Source organism: Chaetodon auriga, chromosome 10, assembly GCF_051107435.1.
Source record: "Chaetodon auriga isolate fChaAug3 chromosome 10, fChaAug3.hap1, whole genome shotgun sequence".
Taxonomy (NCBI): Eukaryota; Metazoa; Chordata; class Actinopteri; order Chaetodontiformes; family Chaetodontidae; genus Chaetodon; species Chaetodon auriga.
Window position 1 is genome coordinate 20,104,553 of NC_135083.1, and position 19,640 is coordinate 20,124,192.

At 42.3% G+C, this 19,640-nt stretch overlaps 1 protein-coding gene across 3 annotated transcripts; it reads left to right on the plus strand.

The window, feature by feature from the left end:
• The first annotated feature begins 1,405 nt into the window (after positions 1-1,405).
• nadka (NAD kinase a) lies at positions 1,406-17,486 on the plus strand. Of its 3 annotated transcripts, none has more exons than XM_076740760.1 (12): positions 1,406-1,572; positions 2,362-2,538; positions 6,392-6,475; positions 13,002-13,131; positions 13,290-13,398; positions 13,514-13,599; positions 13,688-13,790; positions 13,926-14,068; positions 14,815-14,914; positions 16,107-16,264; positions 16,479-16,561; positions 17,005-17,486. In XM_076740760.1, exons 2-12 carry the CDS (start codon positions 2,387-2,389, stop codon positions 17,150-17,152), a joined length of 1,296 nt encoding a protein of 431 aa, XP_076596875.1. In that variant the 5' UTR covers positions 1,406-1,572; positions 2,362-2,386; the 3' UTR covers positions 17,153-17,486. The 3 variants fall into 3 exon arrangements, with proteins under 3 accessions (XP_076596875.1, XP_076596876.1, XP_076596877.1); XM_076740761.1 differs by having other exon boundaries at positions 1,431-1,572; positions 6,395-6,475; XM_076740762.1 differs by lacking the exons at positions 1,406-1,572; positions 2,362-2,538; positions 6,392-6,475 and adding an exon at positions 10,587-10,778.
• Positions 17,487-19,640: the final 2,154 nt, after the last annotated feature.

The window sequence follows — 19,640 nt, forward strand, 5'->3', positions numbered from 1 at the left end:
CCTACTGTGTTGAGTGTGTTCACTTAGAGCGGTTACCACTGAAGCTAGAATGTTGCAGACTGTTTGGTTTCCTTGTAATTATGTTCAAGTCAAATAAACAATTTCTTATCCACTGTTGAATCAGCCTGGCTCCTCTGTACGATCATTTGCACGTAGTTACTTTTCTCTTTGCAGCCACGTGTTTTGTTCATCAGCAGCGTAAAGGGACACCTCACAGTCCTGTCTGTATGTAGTTACTGTGAAGGTTGAAACTGCAGATCGACGTGTCAGCGTGACGTGTCGAGTTTTATCAGACAACTCGGAGTAAACTCCCATATCTTGAATGCCTTGCTTAAGGGTGTTTCCCTTGTTAGCAGCTTATTTATTCAGCCTTTCCTACCAAATAAGAACAAATCATTCATGAGAAATGAATATCACTGAGTTGGGTTTTGCATGATGTGAGTGAAAGTCTAACCATGACCAGAAGTTGTGCTCATTTGAAACATTTTATGATGAATGACTGGCAGGTGATGTTATTTTTGGAGGTGAAATAGTCTGTGTGAAACGTTGAACACTGACATTTTTATTCCTGTTGTCCAATAGCAGTTTACTGAGCTTGTCTGTGATACAGTGAGTGGGCAGTAAACTCTTAAATGTATGGCCTACAGAAAAGCAATATTATAAACTACCCTAAGGCCCCAGGTCAGACCCCTAGGGGGCGATAGGGACCACGTTTTCACCTCAGGGGCCCCAAGCCAGTTATTCCAGCCATTTGGAGCAGCCAGACAACATTTAGTCCGACTGCATCACTGTCCAGACTGCGTCACCAGTCAGACGAAGTGGAAACAGTTGCCACTTTGTGATGAGCTGTGTTTATTTTCAAAATTACACAGAAGTTCACAGAAGGGACACAATTTGCTTTGCTAAATTTTGAATTATCAATATCAACAATTAAGGAATGCATAGGAGTTTAAGTAAATTAAGCACAAGAGAGAAAAAAAGATTCTATTTGTTATATTATGTAAGAATGATTATTGTAATGTTTATTATATTGTAAATTATAATGATAATTATAATTATAAGTCATTCCATTATACAGAACAGTTCCACATTTTAAAAATTACAAGTGGATTTAGGTGAAATTCCATACAAAATTTGGTGATATCCATAAAACAGGTACTAACATGATGACTAATAATCAGGTAATTCACAAAGTAGCTAACAGCCATACGTTTATAACTTTGGTTTGATTAAAAAATGCCTGACAGGCTCACAACCTAAGCCTGTAAAATGTGATTTCTTTGTTATAATGTTATTATATAGTTATTTGCCCCTGTGATTCGTGGCCAGGTTTTAAATTGACGCCCTTTGGTTCAGTGAGTTTGGTGGAGTCGTCCAACATGACGTCGAGGAGGAGAGAGTCATTGATTGGTCGGTGAGTATCAGGAAGTGATGAGCTGCCTGTTGACAGCTCTCTAGTGAAGTGAGATGGTGTAACATTATTATCTAATGGGACAATGGTGAGGCTGTGATCAGACGACAGTTCGCTGCCCTCCAAATTCGTGTCGTCCCTTAAAGCGCTGTGGGTTAAAGGTAGCGTGGCCACAAAAGTGGATGATGTTACGCTTTGTGTTGAGCATGCCTAACGACTAGCTTAGCTCGCTAACTATCCTAGCACTAGCTTAGCTAGCTCTGTGAATATTCTACCATCTGCCTCCGTCACCAGTCATCAGCTTAACAGTCATGTATGTCCGTGTCGGTTAATCTTAATTAGAGTTTTGGAAAACTGATCATTGATAAAGTTAACTAGCGTAAGTGTGACAATAAGGCTGTTAACCTCACTTAGATGTATCAATTAAATGTAACTATTAAACTGTATATAGCTAGGTTATAGCTAGCTATTTATCCAGTTGGTTAGCCAACGGTTACCACACATGATGGAGCTGGTAAAAACCTTATTGTGACTGATAAACTAATCTAATGTGCTGCGGTAATACTATTTAAACTGTGACATAGACTTAGAAATAGTTTCAGCTGAGCAGTATTGTTTTTCTGTAATTTGTCGAAGGCCTTTTATTTAACCGACACGAAAAGTTGAACACTTGCAGAATGTTTTGCGGCATGGTGGATTGTACAGTATGTTTACCGAATCACAGATTGAGTCTTATTTATCTGTGCATAGTATGTCAACTGTAAACGTTTACGCTTTTATGAAGCATCGGTAAAATTGCTTTTTTTCCCCCCAATGGAGTTTGGAGCTGCGTTTCCACCGTGCAAGAGAGATTAGATCAGGGCTGTTCATGTGTAACCTCTAAGCTGACTAATGATTGTATGCCAATTAGCATAACTCAAGCTCCATAAGTCATTTGTGCGTCCCTTCAGTTTACTTGCGGCCTGGCTGTCTGAGATGGATGGTGGAGAGGAGGTCAGAGTAGAAGCTGCCCCATACTGCTGCTCCACCTGTGACGGAGGGGAGGTCGCTGGCCGCAGCCTGGCTCGACGCAACAGGAAGACCCGCAGCCTGAGCACGTCTTCAGACTGCAGCTCCTCCGAGTACAGGTGGGTGTTGAACAGCCCACACATGCAACATGACCTGTTGAGGTGACCACAAGCCTGTTATTATGTTTGGAGCTCTAGGTCAAGGAATCAGTCTTTAGCCTGGACTGGTGTCCTCTGATGTCTCTCACCGGGCAAAACAGTAATAGATCTACTCATCAGACATATGACCCTTGTGTAGACTAATTTAACTAAGCCTGTTTTTTCTGCATTTTCATGTCTGCATTGATGTTTGTGATGCAGTCTAGCTTGTCATGCCACACTGTGTTGTGTTAAGGATTAGAATAGTGAACTGACACAACCCAGTTGGGTGTGCTAAATGTTTGAATGTGATTGAGCACATTGCTACAGCACAAGAATCAGGCAGAGTTACTGCTGTGTGCTATTCAAGAGCAGCTGCAGGCGCTGGAGGTTTCATGAGAAACGTTTTCGAAAACGCTTTGTGACATGACATGCATTGCACCTCCTCAGACATTTCAGACACGTACGTGTATACAGTCCCTTCAACCATCACAGGAATGACGTCAAGGAAACATAATATTTAAGGCCTGAAATGCTTGTGGGTGTTGCAAGGAGTCTGTCTGTATGTTTCAGCAACGGCAATGAGGTTTGTCACAAGGAGAATGAAAAGTATCAATCAGGACTGACCCATTATTGATGAGGAAATGAGGAAGTGGACGGTCATTCGAATGTTTACTCTTGTCTAAGATGTCGAAATACACTCCCACGGATACAATTTCATTGAATTTCTCCTAATTCAGCAACGGCATTGCTCATTTTTTGTGACATTTGACAGAAGGGCACGATGATGAATTTAGCCACACAAACAACTGTTTCAAAATTGGAATAGGAAGGTGATGAATTCTCAAGAGTTACTTTATGGTTTTAGATCAGTGACTCATAAAAACATGAGGGAAGTGGCTTCCCTCGTCTGAAGGGCGCTTCCAGTCTGAATGTGAGTTTGACTAAAAGCCTGAAATAAAGTCAGAGGTTAAGATGAGCTGAGTGGAGTTTTAACATCTCGAGTTAAACATTCGACACGGCTGAATCATCTTTCAGTGTTGGTGGTTTTGGAGGAATTTCATTTATTTTTGTAGATATTAGCACAGTTATTAGCTTGTTGCTAACATAACATTTGAGTTGCATGTTTGTTTGTTTTTTTCAATGGTTCTGGTTCTGGTGTTGGAGTGAAATGGTGTTGTTCTCTGGGTGAATGGTAAAAGTGAAGCTTTCTCTGCTTTCAAATTTCTTTGATTCCTCCACAAGATTTCGTCAGGATAACGTTTGGTTTTGACGTCAGGTTTGAGCATTGGGACATTCAGTATGTGACTGGCTCATATTAGCAGCCTTTGTGGTTGCGTTTAAGGTTCTTTATATTCTGGTCTTTCCCTTATTTGTGAGGTTGGATGATTTGCTGATTCTTTGTCCTTTAAGCTGAATATCTTTAGGTTATTGACTCTTGGTGTTTTTGAGGATGTCACCTTTGACTCTTTGAAGTTGCAATGGGCTTATTTTTACACATTTTTTTTTCAAGTTTTACAGACTAACGTATAATTTCAAAAAATAATATAAGGTTAGTTGCAGCAATAGTCTCCACCAAAATGTCCCTCAGGGACCAAAGTAATATTTATGGCCAAAAGGTTGAAATTAGACATTGTATTGGAGTCTACTCATTTAAATATCAGTCGTACAATGGATCTCTTTACTTTCTTTATGTGTTACAGTGTCAGAGTTTCCAGCTATGTTTTCCCTTTTGACTGTGCTGTTGCCAAGTTGGTGAATGTAAATCTTAAAGCTGCATTAAAAACATTTTGTTCACAAGGGGGAAGAAGAGCTCGAAAACAAGCTGACAGACACACAGCATTAAAAAAAAAAAAAACAATCATCTAACGGAGGCTAAGAACTTTGCAGAGCAGCTGAATTGGTGATAATTCTCTGTGTGTTGCTCACTACAAGCAACACCTGTCACATTACAAAGATTCATTTCATTCAGTGTTACTAAGAAAATGTTGATGAATGCAGCTTTAAGAGCCAGGAAACAGCAGATGGTGAATTCACAGAATCAGACTGCTAAGAGGATTTGCTGGCTGATGTGATGCAGCTTGAAGGCCTCTGAAGTTGGAGGCAGTCGTCTAGTATTCCTCCATCAAAGCTCACAGACACGACCTTTCACTCCCAACACAATTGTATTGTTCTGACGTCTGGAAAGTCAGGGTGTGCTACAATTGTTCCACTGACATCTGATGTGTTTGTGCTACTGCCAATTAAAACGGTTGGGTTTGATTTCATCAGTTACTGATACTGACTTTGTATTGCAGGTTGGAGAGATAGAGGTTGTTTGTCAAGCGGTTCACAAAGCATTATTACACTTTGTAATGACACAGCATTAAAGGTCAGCCCATTCTAATGTTGTAGATTATATCAGACAGCCTGGTGGTTTGTCATAGCTGGGCGACCACATAGATGACCCACAGTATATGAAAATATCTGATATCAGCTGATGATGAATTAAATGGTGAAAATCCGTGGGCTTCGGCTCAGTCAATACATGTCTCAATCACTGTGGCTTCACATCTCCTTTTTTCTTTAAAACAGAGAAATGAAAGTGGATTTTATTTGATGAGAAACTTAACATAAAATGAATTTAGAAATGTGGGAATTTTGGGGACCTCCATCAGCAGCCAAGGGTGTACATCACCGGCCGTTCTCCAGTTCATCAAACAGTGTCCATGACAGAAACACGGCAGAAGTGACACCAGTGCCGTGGAGGCCCGGGGTGTGGCTGTGATGGCCCTTCTGCCACACGGCCAGTTTTGATGTGCCCTGACCTGAACAAAGCAGCCGATTTTTAGTAGAATTCACTTTCCAGGGACGTTTGATGGGTAAACGTGCTGTGTTAAAATGTGAAAGGACGGATTAAACTCACTGTCGACGCACCCTACTTTTTTTATTTGATGCTACACAGTGAATTCACAGTGGTTTGAGTCTGTGTTTAATTCTGTGTGTATCTGATACACCAAACAGCCCCGATTTTCTCTATCTGCTGCACAACAAATTGCACCATTGGGGGACAATAAAGTAACTTGAACTTAAACTTTACTGACAAATCTTCATTTTTGAAATGGTTCGCCTCTCATTCCCACAGCTGCCTCCCACGAAATTAACACACAGTGGCTGAAAGGGAGTTGGTGACAAAATCCAAATAAAGTTTATATAGAAATACAGTTTATGGATTATATTGATGCCGAATTGACAAGAAAATTGTCGACATATACCGCCTATTGTCTTGTGTTTCTAGAGTAATGCGCTTTGGCTGACAGGCAAGTTACTGTTAGTACGTCATGTTTCTTAAAGGGAGTTTGGCGTAATCTCCCCGGAAAATGCAGGGACCTTCCGTTTGGTGCAAACAGTGTATGTACATTTTTTTTTTGTTTTGTCACCACCTCAGAAACACTGGGTAACTGCAGTATGATGTTTGTGTGTACTGCCCTGTGTGTACCTATTGGTTTTGGCCTTAATTCCAGGCTTGTGGAAATGTTATTTTGCATAATACGACTGAAACAAAATGAAACCTTTTGGTATGTCTTGGTGGCCGAATGCTTACAGAGCATGCTGTCCTTATCTTTATGGCATGTCATACCCCTGTCCCCTGTGTGTTGTCTGCCTCTTCACTGTCTCTGTCCAACAAAGGCAGAAAGTACAAAAAAACACCTTTAAAAAACAATTAAACTTCTGCTTCCTTTTTTTACTGTTCAAACATAGCCTGCACTGAAAGTCATTGTGTTAGTTTGCATTTTTGCCCGACGGCGTTGGTTATACAAACCTGAATGTTTGTCTTTGTCACCCTCTTCTTCAGGAGGAATCAGTCTCTTCATGGACCAAGCCCTGTGACCACGTTCGGCCCAAAGGCATGCATGCTGCAGAATCCACACGCAGTAATGTAAGTAGGACAGCAAATGGATTTTGTGTCATTACGACTGTTTGCACCCTTTTTTCTCTTGTTTGTTTTTGTCATCCCATTCATGAGTCACTTTCATTTGCATGGAAGTGTCCCTTTAGTCAATGCAACTCAAAAAACCATGAAAGCCCTTTGCTGTTGCTTTCACGTCATGTTGAGCCAGTAATGACTTTGAGGTGTGGGGTCTGTTAATATTAAACCTTTCTTTGACCATGTTTTCACGTAGCTTTCCAGAAGTTTCCATCCTGTTGAAAGTCAATGGGATGTAAAGCGACGTAAGATTCTTCATATATAAAAGCATCATGGGCCCGAGTGACATTACTCTCAGTTGTTTCTGATGAGAGTAACTGGTGAATATAGCATACTGTGGTATACTTCTCCTAAACTGGCTGTTTATGAGAAGCTTTTAACCTCCGTCTTCCACTTAAGTTTCCTAATATCCTCTTATGTAAGGTCAGAGTTAGGGCAACAGTATTGCACACTGTATACCAGTGTCACACGCATGCAGTATTTATTTTTGTTTCTTCTGAAGGGACATCTTGAAAACTGAAGTTGTGCTTTGCGGCTTTGAACAGCATGTATCGACAAACAGCCCTTTTGAAGGCAAAGGGATGGTGGAATTAAAAAGTACGGCGACAGTGACAGACATGGTTTTCATTATTCGTGCTCCACTCCGCTGCGTTGGATTTTATCTGTTGTTTAATCTAATAATGACTGTGAGGTCAGGAGTGGAGCAGGACAATAATCCTAAACATTCAGACAAGGCAACACAGGAATTTCTGAGTCTACATGGGAGTGTGCCTGACCGGTCAAGGCTGTCACCTGAGCTCAGTCTAACCAAGGATGTCACTGACTTGCTTAAGACTAGACTGAAAGCAAAGAGCCCCTGAAACTGATAGAGCTGCATGTGGAATGCTTTTTTGGTCCAAACTGAAGCATGTCTATTGCAAAAGATGTTTATAGTAAGTAACAGTATCAAAAAAGTGCATCTTACAGTTATTGTATTGAAGTTTTTCAGCCAGCCTTAGCAAGAAGTTAAGATGTCTGTGCTGCAGGCCTGATGGGGTATCATCTGGAAGATACCAAGTGTCTGCTGTGTGTTGGACTTAAGCCTGTCAGACTGCAAAGGATCTGCAGCCAGATATAAATATATAATGACTTCATTTAAGCCGAGTCTCCTGAAATTGAGCAACTGTGTATTTAAAGGCCTACAGCTCCTACACCGTTCATCTGCTGTCAATGTAAACTCCCTCACATTACAGCTGGAAGCTACCACTTTCAACCTCACAGTCATTGGTCCATTTAAATCCAGTGTGCCGGAGCACAAAAGAAAAAAAAAAAAAAGCATTGCAAAAGACCGTATATAAATGAAAGAAATAAATCCTTATGTTTGAGACGCTGGAATGACAGAAAACTCATTTTTTTTCTGTCCATTGACCAATCGTTCAGCCCGACTACAAAGTGCTCCAATGCAGCTCCAAGTAACTGTTTTGACTGTATTAGAGAGACTGTTAATACATTTGTAAGCCTGTAGATGAACTGCTCCACCTGCACCACCTGCACTTGCAATATAACATATCTCGTTTCAGTATATGATGTTATATAATACGCCAACACTACAGCATCTACTTAATGGGTCTGTAAGCAGAGTTGTCTTGTATAACTCGATGTTTTCCTGTCGAAGCCTGGTCAGACTGTTGGCCTCTTGACTCCCTCAGTCACATAAGTGGCTCCCAGCACTGTTTGTTTTAGCCCACAGTAATTGAAGGATTAGCTTCCTCAAAGCTGCTAGACAGGTTAAAAATAGCAAAACCAGACTATCTTTATTCCTAAATGAAGCAGAGGCTGTAGTACCTTTAGGAAGACATAGTTCCTCTGAGGAATGCTGCGCAAATGGGCTTGAAAACGTAAAACAAAGATCAAAGTCAAGTGGCCAGAGCTCAGACCATCCAGAGCGAAATCGGACCTTTCATTCATTCTCTGTGGGTGGGTGTGGTCGTGATACTGGCCGAGGTAGAGCTGCGCAGCCAGTTTGTTTTTTCTTTGTTTGGTATTGCTTTGGCCAGTAATTGTTGGAAAGCATGTGCTGGTCAGAATGTCCCCCCCCATCGCGATGACCCCTGACACCCCAAACACACCCTGACGGCAAAACCAACGATGACTCAGGGAGCCGTTTTAGAGCCAGCCTTGTCAATACACCGTGCTCCACCTTTTCTCTCTTTCATCTCACCTTTGCTTGTGGCTGCGGCTAAGCTGTAGGCGCTGGACGAAGTCGAATTGTTTTCCAAAGTGTGAGTTTGTCAAGAATTATTGAGTGTGCAAACTTCTTCAGGCATTTGGCTAGAGGTTCCAGGACATGAAAAGTAAACGAGAGGAACTGAACATATTTGCTGTGCTGTTTTAATCAGCTGGGTCCACAGTTCATTGCCTGACAACCTACAATGTGAAATAATTGAGCTGCAATGCCAAAGGCTCTGTTCTAGTCTGTGGGAAACTGGCTGAGAGTAGCATCATGAAGTCGGGGGGGCAAGGCCACTGGCTGGCCCCTCCAGGTGAGCCCACTCTTCCCCTCCATCACATATGCAGTATAATCTTCTCAGGTGCTTCCCAATCCCCACCCACCGTGTGTCTCACCTTTGTGGAAAATGAATGTGGAACTGTGTTGATGTTGCTCATTTCAGCACCCAAGCTTCTGTTTTTGCTCTGTTATTTATGCTAATGCACATTAACTTCCATTGCATCTTGTGCAGTTTTTACTCTTATATATTTTTTCAGCTGTGCAGAAGGACAAACATTACTATTATTATCCACATTTGACTCATTGCAATTCAGTGTCTGGAGCAGCAACATATGGCATTGTTAGATTATTCATAAAAATGTCTTTTTATGATCTGTACATAATGCACATATACACTTTTTATAAATCTTTTTTATCTTGATCCTTCTGTGTTACTGTTTTTTGCCTGTTTTTTTAATACTTTGCTGGCTGTAACAACTTCATTTCCCTGGTGTGGGAGCAATAAAGTTTTATCTTGTCTCAAAAATCGGTGGGACACCACTTAAAATGGCCCTCAAATATCGTAAAAAGTAACGTGGTTCCCCACCGCTGGTTTAAATACTGGACCTTACTCACTGTTTACGGCATGTTTTGGTCCAATGTACGATTAAAATTATACTGCAAGTTCCTTGTTTATAGCACACGATCCCACGCAGCTTCTGGAAGTCCATAGTTCTCTGGATAAATACCATCAATAAGTTGAGCAGAAACAAGGTGGCTCTCAGAAATGTTTGCTGATGAACAGAACTGGTTGTGTTTACGTTATCATGGGTAACTGTAGTCCGGCTGTCGGATTCTCTGCTTCATCCTGTTGCATTCCAATAACACATAATTACACAATTTATCCACGTAGCCCCGTTGATGCAGTCTCACCGCAGACTTCCCCTTCAGGCACGTCACCTGGTCACATTGCCTGTGATCATAAAATGACTCGGCCACTTTTCTGGCTTTACTTAAAAATACATAATCATTTTATTTGTCCGTAAAACTTTAATTAGTCTTGGAAATCAAGCTTTTTTTTTATGGGTAGAATCAAAGAATTCCCAAAGTGATACAGTGTGTTTTTCATCTATTATTGTTGGATTGAAGTAATGAAGTGTGAACAAAAAGAAGAATGATTTTGGAAGAGCAGGTTGTGTGTTGCGTTACAAGACCTGTCATTACACTGGATATACTAGTTTCAAAGACAGCAGTGTCATTGTTGTGTTTCATTAAATCATACCTGCCCAATAAGGACAGCCCTTCCCTGAAATGGGCAGGTCCGGCACAGCACAGTGGGCGGGAGCTGAGGTGAAGTCAGCCTTAAAGATGAGTGAGAGCTTTAATTCAGCAGCAGAATGCACCAGGGAGGTTTTACTGCTGAGTCCTCAGTGGGACAAATATAGCCACAGTGAATCCAGCTCGACGGCTCGTTCGCTGATCCTGGAGCTCCACCACAGCACATGGAGAGACTCTAGAGACGCTCAGGCAACCGGTGGCTGACTCACACCTCGACCACAAGAAGTGAACCCGCTCCGTCGCTCCAGCTGCTCTACAATGCGCAGCGCTCGAGGAAGTTGCTAGAGACAGAATGAGTTGTTGTGTCGCTGCGGGCCACCAGGACAGAGCCCCGTTCTCCAGCTGAGCCAACCTGAAGCAGCATCCTTGTTTCATGTGTACAGCCATGAAGTTCCAGTGCATACTTCAGGACACTCCTGGCACGCACAACGAGAACACCGTGTGGAAATGGTGAGAGGAGATTCCCCAGCTCTTTGAGCAGAGGGAACATGTTTAATGAGTGAAATATTTACTGGCAGCAGCAGGCAGTGTGTGGATTACTGCCAGCCAGATGCTCAGGAGAGTTTCACTGCAGTGAGCTAACAGTAATATTAAACTGATGTCAGGTCAGAGCCATGTTTCAGGCAAATGATCTTTTTTTTTTTTTTTTTAACGCAAAATGTGTATTTTGGAGGCTGATGCAATATCAGGGTTTAGTCGTGGTGGTCGTTGGAACATGTTCATGAGCGGCGGTGTTTGCATGTCATCACAGGCAGGCTTGTTGTCACAGCTCGGCCCTGTGGTCTGGGCCGCTGAATGAAAGGGGAAGGTCGGGGTGTGGATGCTTTGTGGTGGTCAGAGGAGAAACTGGCCATGAATAGATCACAGCTCGTCGCCGCTTCAAATGCTAATGAAGTTTTACTTTGTATGCTGGATTTGAAAACAGGCTCGCACAGCTTCAGTTTTCAGCTTGTTCATGTTTGGGTCAGTCATTCTGTGGTACCTTGATGCACAGTAACCTGTGCAGTACAGTGAAGTGAGCGTCTTTGTAAATAAGCTGTGGCAATGTGAAGGCTTGTGTTTGATGTCATTACAGGGTTTGGTGTGTTTGGTGTTTTCTGAACGGACAAAGAAACAGGAGCATGTTCTCATGGTGCTGCTTTCTGATGTTATTTGTCAAGACTAAAGTTTTTTTTTTTTTTTGTTGAATCATTGATCTGATGATTTCAGTGGACATACAGATGTTCTCCTGGCAGGATTCTCAGGTGGGGGGGATCACCTGCACGGTGTGGTGGCATTATGTCTCACGTCATATCGTGTTGTGCTCTTGCTCAAGCCTGCGAGCAATCACATCGATAATATTTCAATATTTGTTTTGTTCTGAAACAGAAGTAGGTAGAAGGCCAGTTGTGCAGCCAGTGTTGACACAAGTGGAGATATCACAACGTAGACTTGTACAGTTAAACACCGTTAGAAGGTGAATGAATACAGCGTCGACAACACCTTCTCAAACTGTGTAGAAGTACTGCATGGGGCACAAGCGTCGAATGTTATGTTTATGTTCTCTGATGTAATTGAATCAAGTCAAATTCTTAGTTCCTTTTTGCAGGTATTAATTGGGAATCATGTCGTCTTTCTCTCATGTAGTCCGTGACGTCCACTGATTGGCACAGCTGCTTACGACTGTGCTTGAAGCTGCATTCCTCCGCATGTGATGGGCGTAAATGTCATCTCCTAATACTGATTTACATGCTTTGTGTTTGGGTATGCAGACAGCCTCTGTTGTCATAGCTCAAATAAATTGACTTAGTTTAATCATGTTTGATCAGATTATTGCAATTGTGCAGTTTCCCATTGAACATTTCAAAGACATTTACATATTTTACATACAGGTTTCTTAACATTGCTGCAACAGTCAGCAAAGTAGTTAATCCGCGTCTTATTTGTAAGTCGCAAACACAGGTGTATGTTAGTGCTAGCTTGTCATTTTTGGGGGGGCCTTATTCAAATTAGCGAGGGCGGCTTATTTCTTCAAATGTTGCCTCAGACAGTATTTAGAAAACGGTTGCTTCAAAGCTGTAATCATATCGCAAAAATGCAATCTTGTGTAAGAGGTACACTCAGCCTGTTGTACCACCAGTGGCTGCCTAACATGTATGACAGAGCTGTAACTAATGACAGGCGTCTCTGGGAAATAGTCCTAGACTCGGACCCCTTGGCTATTTCCACTTCATTTTTCCATGTAATTTGAATTTGTTTCAGCAGGGGGGATTTCAGACCTCCATTCATCCTCTTACTGAAGTCATTGTTATGTCTTGTTTTGCCTCTGAGAACATCCCCACAGCCTGCTATCCCAGAATGCAAGTTGAGTTTTTGAGAGATCTTTGCCCCTTTTTTTCCCTTTCGAAATACATTTTTATTTTAACTTTAACCTTTTCTAAACATTTTACATTGACTACTGATATCCCTGACTGACTGTGAGGGGCCTGCAGACACACACTGATCAGCAGTATGTAGCAGACTTTAAGCCAGGGACTCTAATTGGATAGCTACTAAGCAGCCCCGGTCATGAGGAACGGTAGGATGCTTCTGTTAGTTAACAGATCTTACACCAGGGCTCAGGTCTGCGCTGATGTAAGGGGCCGTGGACTCTGTTTTCACCTCCTGAGCTGAAAGCTGCGTTTGTGTGTTCAGGCACATTCAGGACCCCGCCAGCCAGAGACTGACGTGGAACAAGCCACCGAAAAGTGTCCTTGTCATCAAGAAGATACGAGATGCCAGTCTGCTGGAGCCTTTCAAAGAGCTCTGCATCTTCCTCACTGAGGTGTGACAGAACGCCAAGAAACCTGTTGATTTTGATGACCTCGTGGTCCTTCCATTAGTTGACAGTACTCATGCTCTGAAGACTCACCACCACCACCATCAGGCTACGCTTTAATGTCGTTAATGTTGTTGCTAATCTTTTTGTGTGTGTTGTTGTAGGTTAAAAACATGATTGTTTATGTGGAAAAGAAAGTTCTGGAGGACCCAGCCATTTCAGGCGATGAAAACTTCGGGGCCATCACTAAGAAATTCTGCACGTTCAGAGAAGGTATGAAAACCAGCCTCCAGTCTTCACTGTGATCGTGTGGACGCTGTGTAAAGAATAAAAATAAAGCACTTAGGATCCTAGATGAGATACTGAAAAGTGTCTTTGCGTTTGTCAGATCTCGATGACATCTCCAATCGTGTAGACTTCATCATCTGTCTCGGTGGAGATGGAACTCTGCTGTATGCGTCCTCGCTCTTCCAGGTATTTAACCGCATATTTTAAAAACCGCCTTTGTGGGTTTTCTGCTGGTATGACCTAACAATGTTGTCCTCCTTTCGTTAACTTGTAGGATAGCGTTCCACCAGTTATGGCCTTCCACCTGGGCTCCCTTGGCTTCCTGACGCCCTTCAAATTTGACACCTACCAGTCTCAGGTCACCCAAATTATTGAAGGTGCTGAATGCTCCCCAACCTGTCTGTCAGCCTCAGGCAGCGTCGACACTCCTGTTCTGTGTGCACAGCATGTATTCTGCTCTAGTCTCCATTTACAAAAGAAGCTTCATATATTTGTTTGTGTGTTGTGTTTAGGTAACGCTGCCATCGTCCTGCGAAGTCGCTTGAAAGTCCGGGTGCTTAAAGAGAACTGGGAGAAGAAGGCCAGAATGGACGAAAAAGGCATCATCCTGACCAATGGGGACGCTGAAAGTAGCCGGAAAGCCATGCAGTATCAGGTAGAAGCTGCATCTTAAACCACTACTTTGGTATCTCTTTGCAATGAGAAAAACATTTGAGCTTTTGCCAACAGACAAATCGCTCTGTTCATCATTTCATGTCAGGTGATTTCCAGCCCTGGGAGATGATTGGTTCTCCAAAACTGTAGCAAACACACACAATTAGTTGTAAAGGTAAATAAATGGCAGCAGGATGCAGCTCCTCTAAAGCATTAGACCACACTGTAGATGGGTGAAAATAGGTCACCCATGTGGTCTCATCGTAATGACTGCTGTCTTCAAACTGCCTGCAGGCCTTTAGCATGTTGTTGCTCGAACGAAAGCTGTCACCAGCTCTTCAGGTATTTTTACCTGTACAAATCCCATGATGGATGGTGTGAGTGTGTCTCCGTGTGCTTATGGAACATGAGAAACCTGGTTATTCATATCCCTGTGTACATGATTCCAACAGTATCCACGTTCATCCGTGCACACTTGTATCTTGACTTGTCAACATTTCAGTCATGGTCTGTACCAACAAATAATCTTCATAAACCTGGATAAGGTGTTAACCTGTCACCTGGTTTCTATGGGAGTGCTTGAGTACTCCAGGCAGCATATCCAGGTTTGTCAAAACCGGGAAAAAGAGGGGTGTGCCGCAAAGGAAGATAAAACCTAAAACCCTGATCAGAGATGATGGGTATCACAGCGGTGCTCATCATGTCAGGTGTTCATGTGTTTATCTTAACCTCTGTGTCGTGTTTCAGGTCCTGAACGAGGTGGTGGTGGACAGAGGACCCTCCTCCTACCTCTCCAACGTCGACCTCTTCCTGGATGGACACCTCATTACCACAGTGCAGGGAGACGGTGAGTGGGCGGATAATCTGTCCTGATGCTCAGCGGACTGAGGAAATAGAAACACTTCCACAGGGTCCGTCTGATTTGCACCGTACCGCCACCATTCAGCAAGTCCAGAGTCAGAGACACATAAATCAGATCAGTGTCGAGCGTTGATAAGCTGCCAGACATTCACTTTTCAGCCTGAGTGGTATTTGAATAAAATCAGTCTGACAGCACAAACAGGACGGTGTGTGGACGGGGCAAAGTTTAGTCTCTGCACCTCTGACTGACATTCACCTGCCAGAAAGCAGTTAGACATTAGTGTTGTGTAAGAGAGGGCATTCCTTCAAAACACAAATGAGAATGACACGATAGTGATAGATATAGAAAAGATATCAGCAAAATATTCAAAGGATATAAAAGCTTTCAGTCTCGTCAGTCAAACTGAATATGAATCATACGTCGTCTCATGTGCTCGAGCTTCTCTGGACAGAACAGAGAAATCGCAGGTTGCACGAGGTTCTTGCAGCGTAACAATGACAAAGAGCGTTCAGACTGCATGTAACAAATGAACTCACGTGGTAGATTAATTTATTGACCTGCTTGCAAGTAGATATTCTTCCTGAATGGCACACCCAAGTCTATGGCCTGATAAAAATGATTGACACCCTGCAAGTAATGTTCCAGTCAACAACATGTCGATATAATTTCCCAGCAACAGTAACAGTGTGGCAGCTGAGGAGTGAAACCTGCGCTCCACCCTTTACGTCAGTCCAACGCCGTGCACACGTGCTATCGTTTGCATCGTAAGCGTCCATTGTCCAGTTCCTGTTGAAATGTTAATGCATAAAATGTGTGTCTAAATTAATAGTAACACAATTACTCCACCAGATTCAAAATAGGAGCACACTTTTGATATTCAATAAGTCAATTGTTAATGCAAGATGTTTTCTGGTTCTCTGCTTCTCTGTTCGCATCATTTTCTCACTTTCTCCTGACATTTATGGACCAAACAATCCATCTGTTCATCGAAATGAGTGTTAGTGAGACGTGAAAATACAGATATGAGTTGACGTTTGTGGAGATGATGCTTTTATTGTGAAGGATGACTTACAGTAACAGTTACGCTGTCATCCGTTGAGACGCAGTATTTGTACCTTAGCCGTGATGCCGTGCTTTAGTTCACTGTGTGCATGTGTCTCTGCACCCCCCCCCCCAGGTGTGATAGTATCTACACCGACAGGAAGTACAGCGTATGCGGTGGCAGCAGGAGCTTCTATGATCCACCCCAACGTCCCCGCCATCATGATCACCCCGATCTGCCCTCACTCACTCTCCTTCAGACCCATTGTGGTACCTGCCGGGGTGGAGCTGAAGGTATTCACACCGTTCTCTTTCTCGTTCCTCGTCCTCCTTCTCAACCTGTTTATCTTACGCAAGTGCTCCTACAACAGCGACACATCTTCGTGAGCAAAAGTAAAAGTTTGTGATTCAAGTCTCATTTCAGTTCAGCACAGACGTCCAAAACGAGTTTTCTCTCAACTGTGAAAGTAAACCACATTGTTTTTCTGACTTTTGTGATGTGTTTTAGATAATGCTGTCACGCGATGCCAGAAACACAGCCTGGGTGTCATTTGATGGGAGAAAGAGACAAGAGATCTGTCACGGAGACAGGTAGGTCCGCATACCGAGCTGGTCTGCACACCTTCCCCATGCAAACAGCGAGCGAAGCTGAGTAAATGAAGCAAGACAAAGCCCGCAGTCTCAGTAATGGATAACAAGGTTAGCTCCTGCAGCAGCTGCCTCAACCCTTACGGGCTTTGTTACGTAACCTTATCAACCTGCTTTAATGGGCTTGTGGGACATTGAGCCTCTACCTCGATGTAACTCATCTAGAGATAATCACCTTCCTGGTTCCTGAAATGAGCTGCCAGTCATTGAGAGTTACTGGGGCACACTCAAACAAATGGCCAGTGTTGCTTCAGGAGGAAGTGCTGTTACGGCATCTGATGTCGACACCACCTCTTGTGATTGCAAACACCTGGACTTTTCTGTCCTCATACAGCCAAAACCCTTTGTGATTTGTTTTTTTTTCTTTTTTTCCGTTCCTGTTCCAGTATTACCATCACTACTTCCTGCTTCCCCGTTCCCTCCATCTGCTTCCGGGACCCGGTCAACGACTGGTTCGAGAGCCTGGCCCAGTGTTTGCACTGGAACGTGAGGAAGAAGCAGAACTACCTCAGCTCAGAGGACGAGGAGTTCTGAGACCGCTTCCGCGATCCTCCAGGTCGTCTTCTCCAAGGTCTCAGGGCTCCCAAGTCCTAAGTCAGTTTTAGCTTGACCGTGGTCTGTGCCATTTTGTCTTTTTGTGGAGGGGGGAGGGGGTCTTACCAAACTCCATTCAGAAACAATCTGCCATAATAATGTTGCCTTTCACATGTGTCAAAATGATTCCTGTACTGTGGTAAGTTAGCAGGTATTGGACCAAACAGCACTGTTGCTGCAGTCCTCCATGTTTGATTTTGGTGGAATAAATGTGTGGGAAGAATCGGCAAACTCCCCAAGTGTTCAGTTAAATAAAAATAAAAGAAATAAATAAGGCATTTTAAAATAGAACAGAATGTGAATTAATTGTGTGAAATACACAAACCAGTACTTTCTGAAATAACTCAGTAAGTGATTAAAACTCATCATCGTTAGGAAATGTTCATGACAGCTCTGAAATAAATGTTGCATTAAAAACAATGCTAAGATAAAATAAAAAAAGACTTGTGACAAAAGGGCATTTTGAAATACAAATGTTTATAATAAAACAAAAAAAAGCTGAAAAAACTATGGAACTACAAAGAATTACACAAAAAGCGGGTGAGTTTTAAGAATTTGTTAAATTATTTCAAAAGTTATTGGACGCTTTGTGACTGAACGTTGAGCCCAATCAAATCACTGTACTCAGATCAGCTTTGTGTGTGTGTGTGTTCATGAGGAGTTTTATCATCTTGTCATGTGTAAGCACGTTAAAATGGCGGTTTTCTGAATGGAGTTTGGCCCCGCTGTCGTTCCAGGATTGTCCCTGTGTGTTTTCTCTCTGTATGCTGTGAAAACTGTCCTTTTGAAGTCAAAATAGTTTTTTTTTTTCTTTTTGACCCGTAATCAAAAGGAAAGGCTTGGCATGAGCTAGAACGAAAACGCACAAGGTCAGTTGTGGATAGCGTACTCTTGATGGGCGTTATCAGGTCTGCTCTAGCACTTTTTAATCTTTCAGACACATGGCTGAGACACAGCAACTTCTTTATAAACAATGAAAGCTAGTTCTCTCAGTAGGGGCAATGGCCACATTGCAATTCTCTGGAAAATGTAAAAAAAAAAAAAAATCAGTTAGTTCAAGCTTTCTCAGATTCTATCAAATCAGAAAAAAAAAAACACATGTAATGTCATCAATGAGCAGATTTACAGAACACCGACTCGGCAAAAGTGTTCAGACTGTGCCTTAAACACTGGTATCATTAATGTATGGAACTATTATTTTTCAAGGTTTACATCACGGTCCTTTTTTTTTTTTTTTTAATCATACACAGATCTGTGATTTGTGCTTTTTTTCATTGTAATCGTGACACTTGATCGACTAATTGAATCACAGTTTGATCCATAGTGCATCGCACGACGTGTCCAGACTGCGTCGAGGTGAGCTTATGAATTCTAGGCCAGGAGACCACGGCTCAGATGCCCTCTGCGTCCTTTTAACGTGTTTTTAAAATGTCCTTTAAGCCATAGCAGAACTCTGTAGGTTTTATAGGCCGGTGTGTGTGGGCTGGGGGTGATTTAAGGCTCTGTGTATGTTGAGGATGTCTATCAGGCTTTGTTGAAAGCTTAATGACGGCCTGTCGTACATATCTTCACGTCTGATGTCTAAATGTTAATATATACATTGTGAATTGGCTGGACACATTGTGTCAGGGTGAACACATGAAGCGGTGTCACCTCTCAAATGGACCAACTGAAGTCTGAGGCAATCATTCCTTTAACTCTGAGTATGTATGTACACTATATATGTGATGCTTGAATAGGATCTATTTTGTAAAGTCTATATGTTTATTAACCGGTTTACAAAGTATCATTGGTGAAAATAAATCTATTTGGTACTTTTTTTACATGAATAAGTTCTTTGGTGGTTAATTTGTTGATGAAGAAAAGTCTGTTGAACAGTTCTGATTCTCAAACTCAATTTTTGTCTGGAATTGGTCAAAGGGCAGTGAAGTACATTCAAGTAGAGCCAAAGTTTCTTCAAAGTACATTCCAAGACCACTTGAATAGTCTCTTTAATCCATGTGTCAAAGCCCAGTATGGTTTCAAATGTTGGTCCGAGCTGAGTCCCAGTAAACCCAGTCGGACACAAAGCTTCGACTTCTCTTTTCTATCAAGCGTTGTCAGCTCTTCTCTTCAAGTGCTTTCCACTTTTGTAACTCTGAGACTCTAACTCTGACTTTTGTATGGGTAAGTTTGTTAATGTTTCTAATATGAATCCTGCTATTTTTTTTTCCAGAGCACTTTAATAAACTGAAAAAATGTAACCAGGAAGTGTGTATCCTCCTGTCTGATCAATGTGCTCCACAACAAACCAGTCCTTGAGTTCATGTCTGCTATGAATCATGGGAATGTGCTGGAAGCAGTTTGCTTGAAATGTCCACAAACTGGAGGATGGAGTTTCAGAAAAAATGTGACAGAAGTTAACCAGATGTCACTCAAAACAATCAAC

Bases quoted from the DNA above. Each gene is read 5' to 3' on its own strand.
- nadka (XM_076740760.1), top strand. From the start codon at position 2,387: ATGGATGGTGGAGAGGAGGTCAGAGTAGAAGCTGCCCCATACTGCTGC. The intron at 6,476-13,001 runs GTAAGTAGGACA...TTGTGTGTTCAG, and splicing joins CAGAATCCACACGCAGTAAT to GCACATTCAGGACCCCGCCA. The intron at 13,791-13,925 runs GTGCTGAATGCT...TGTTGTGTTTAG, and splicing joins GGTCACCCAAATTATTGAAG to GTAACGCTGCCATCGTCCTG.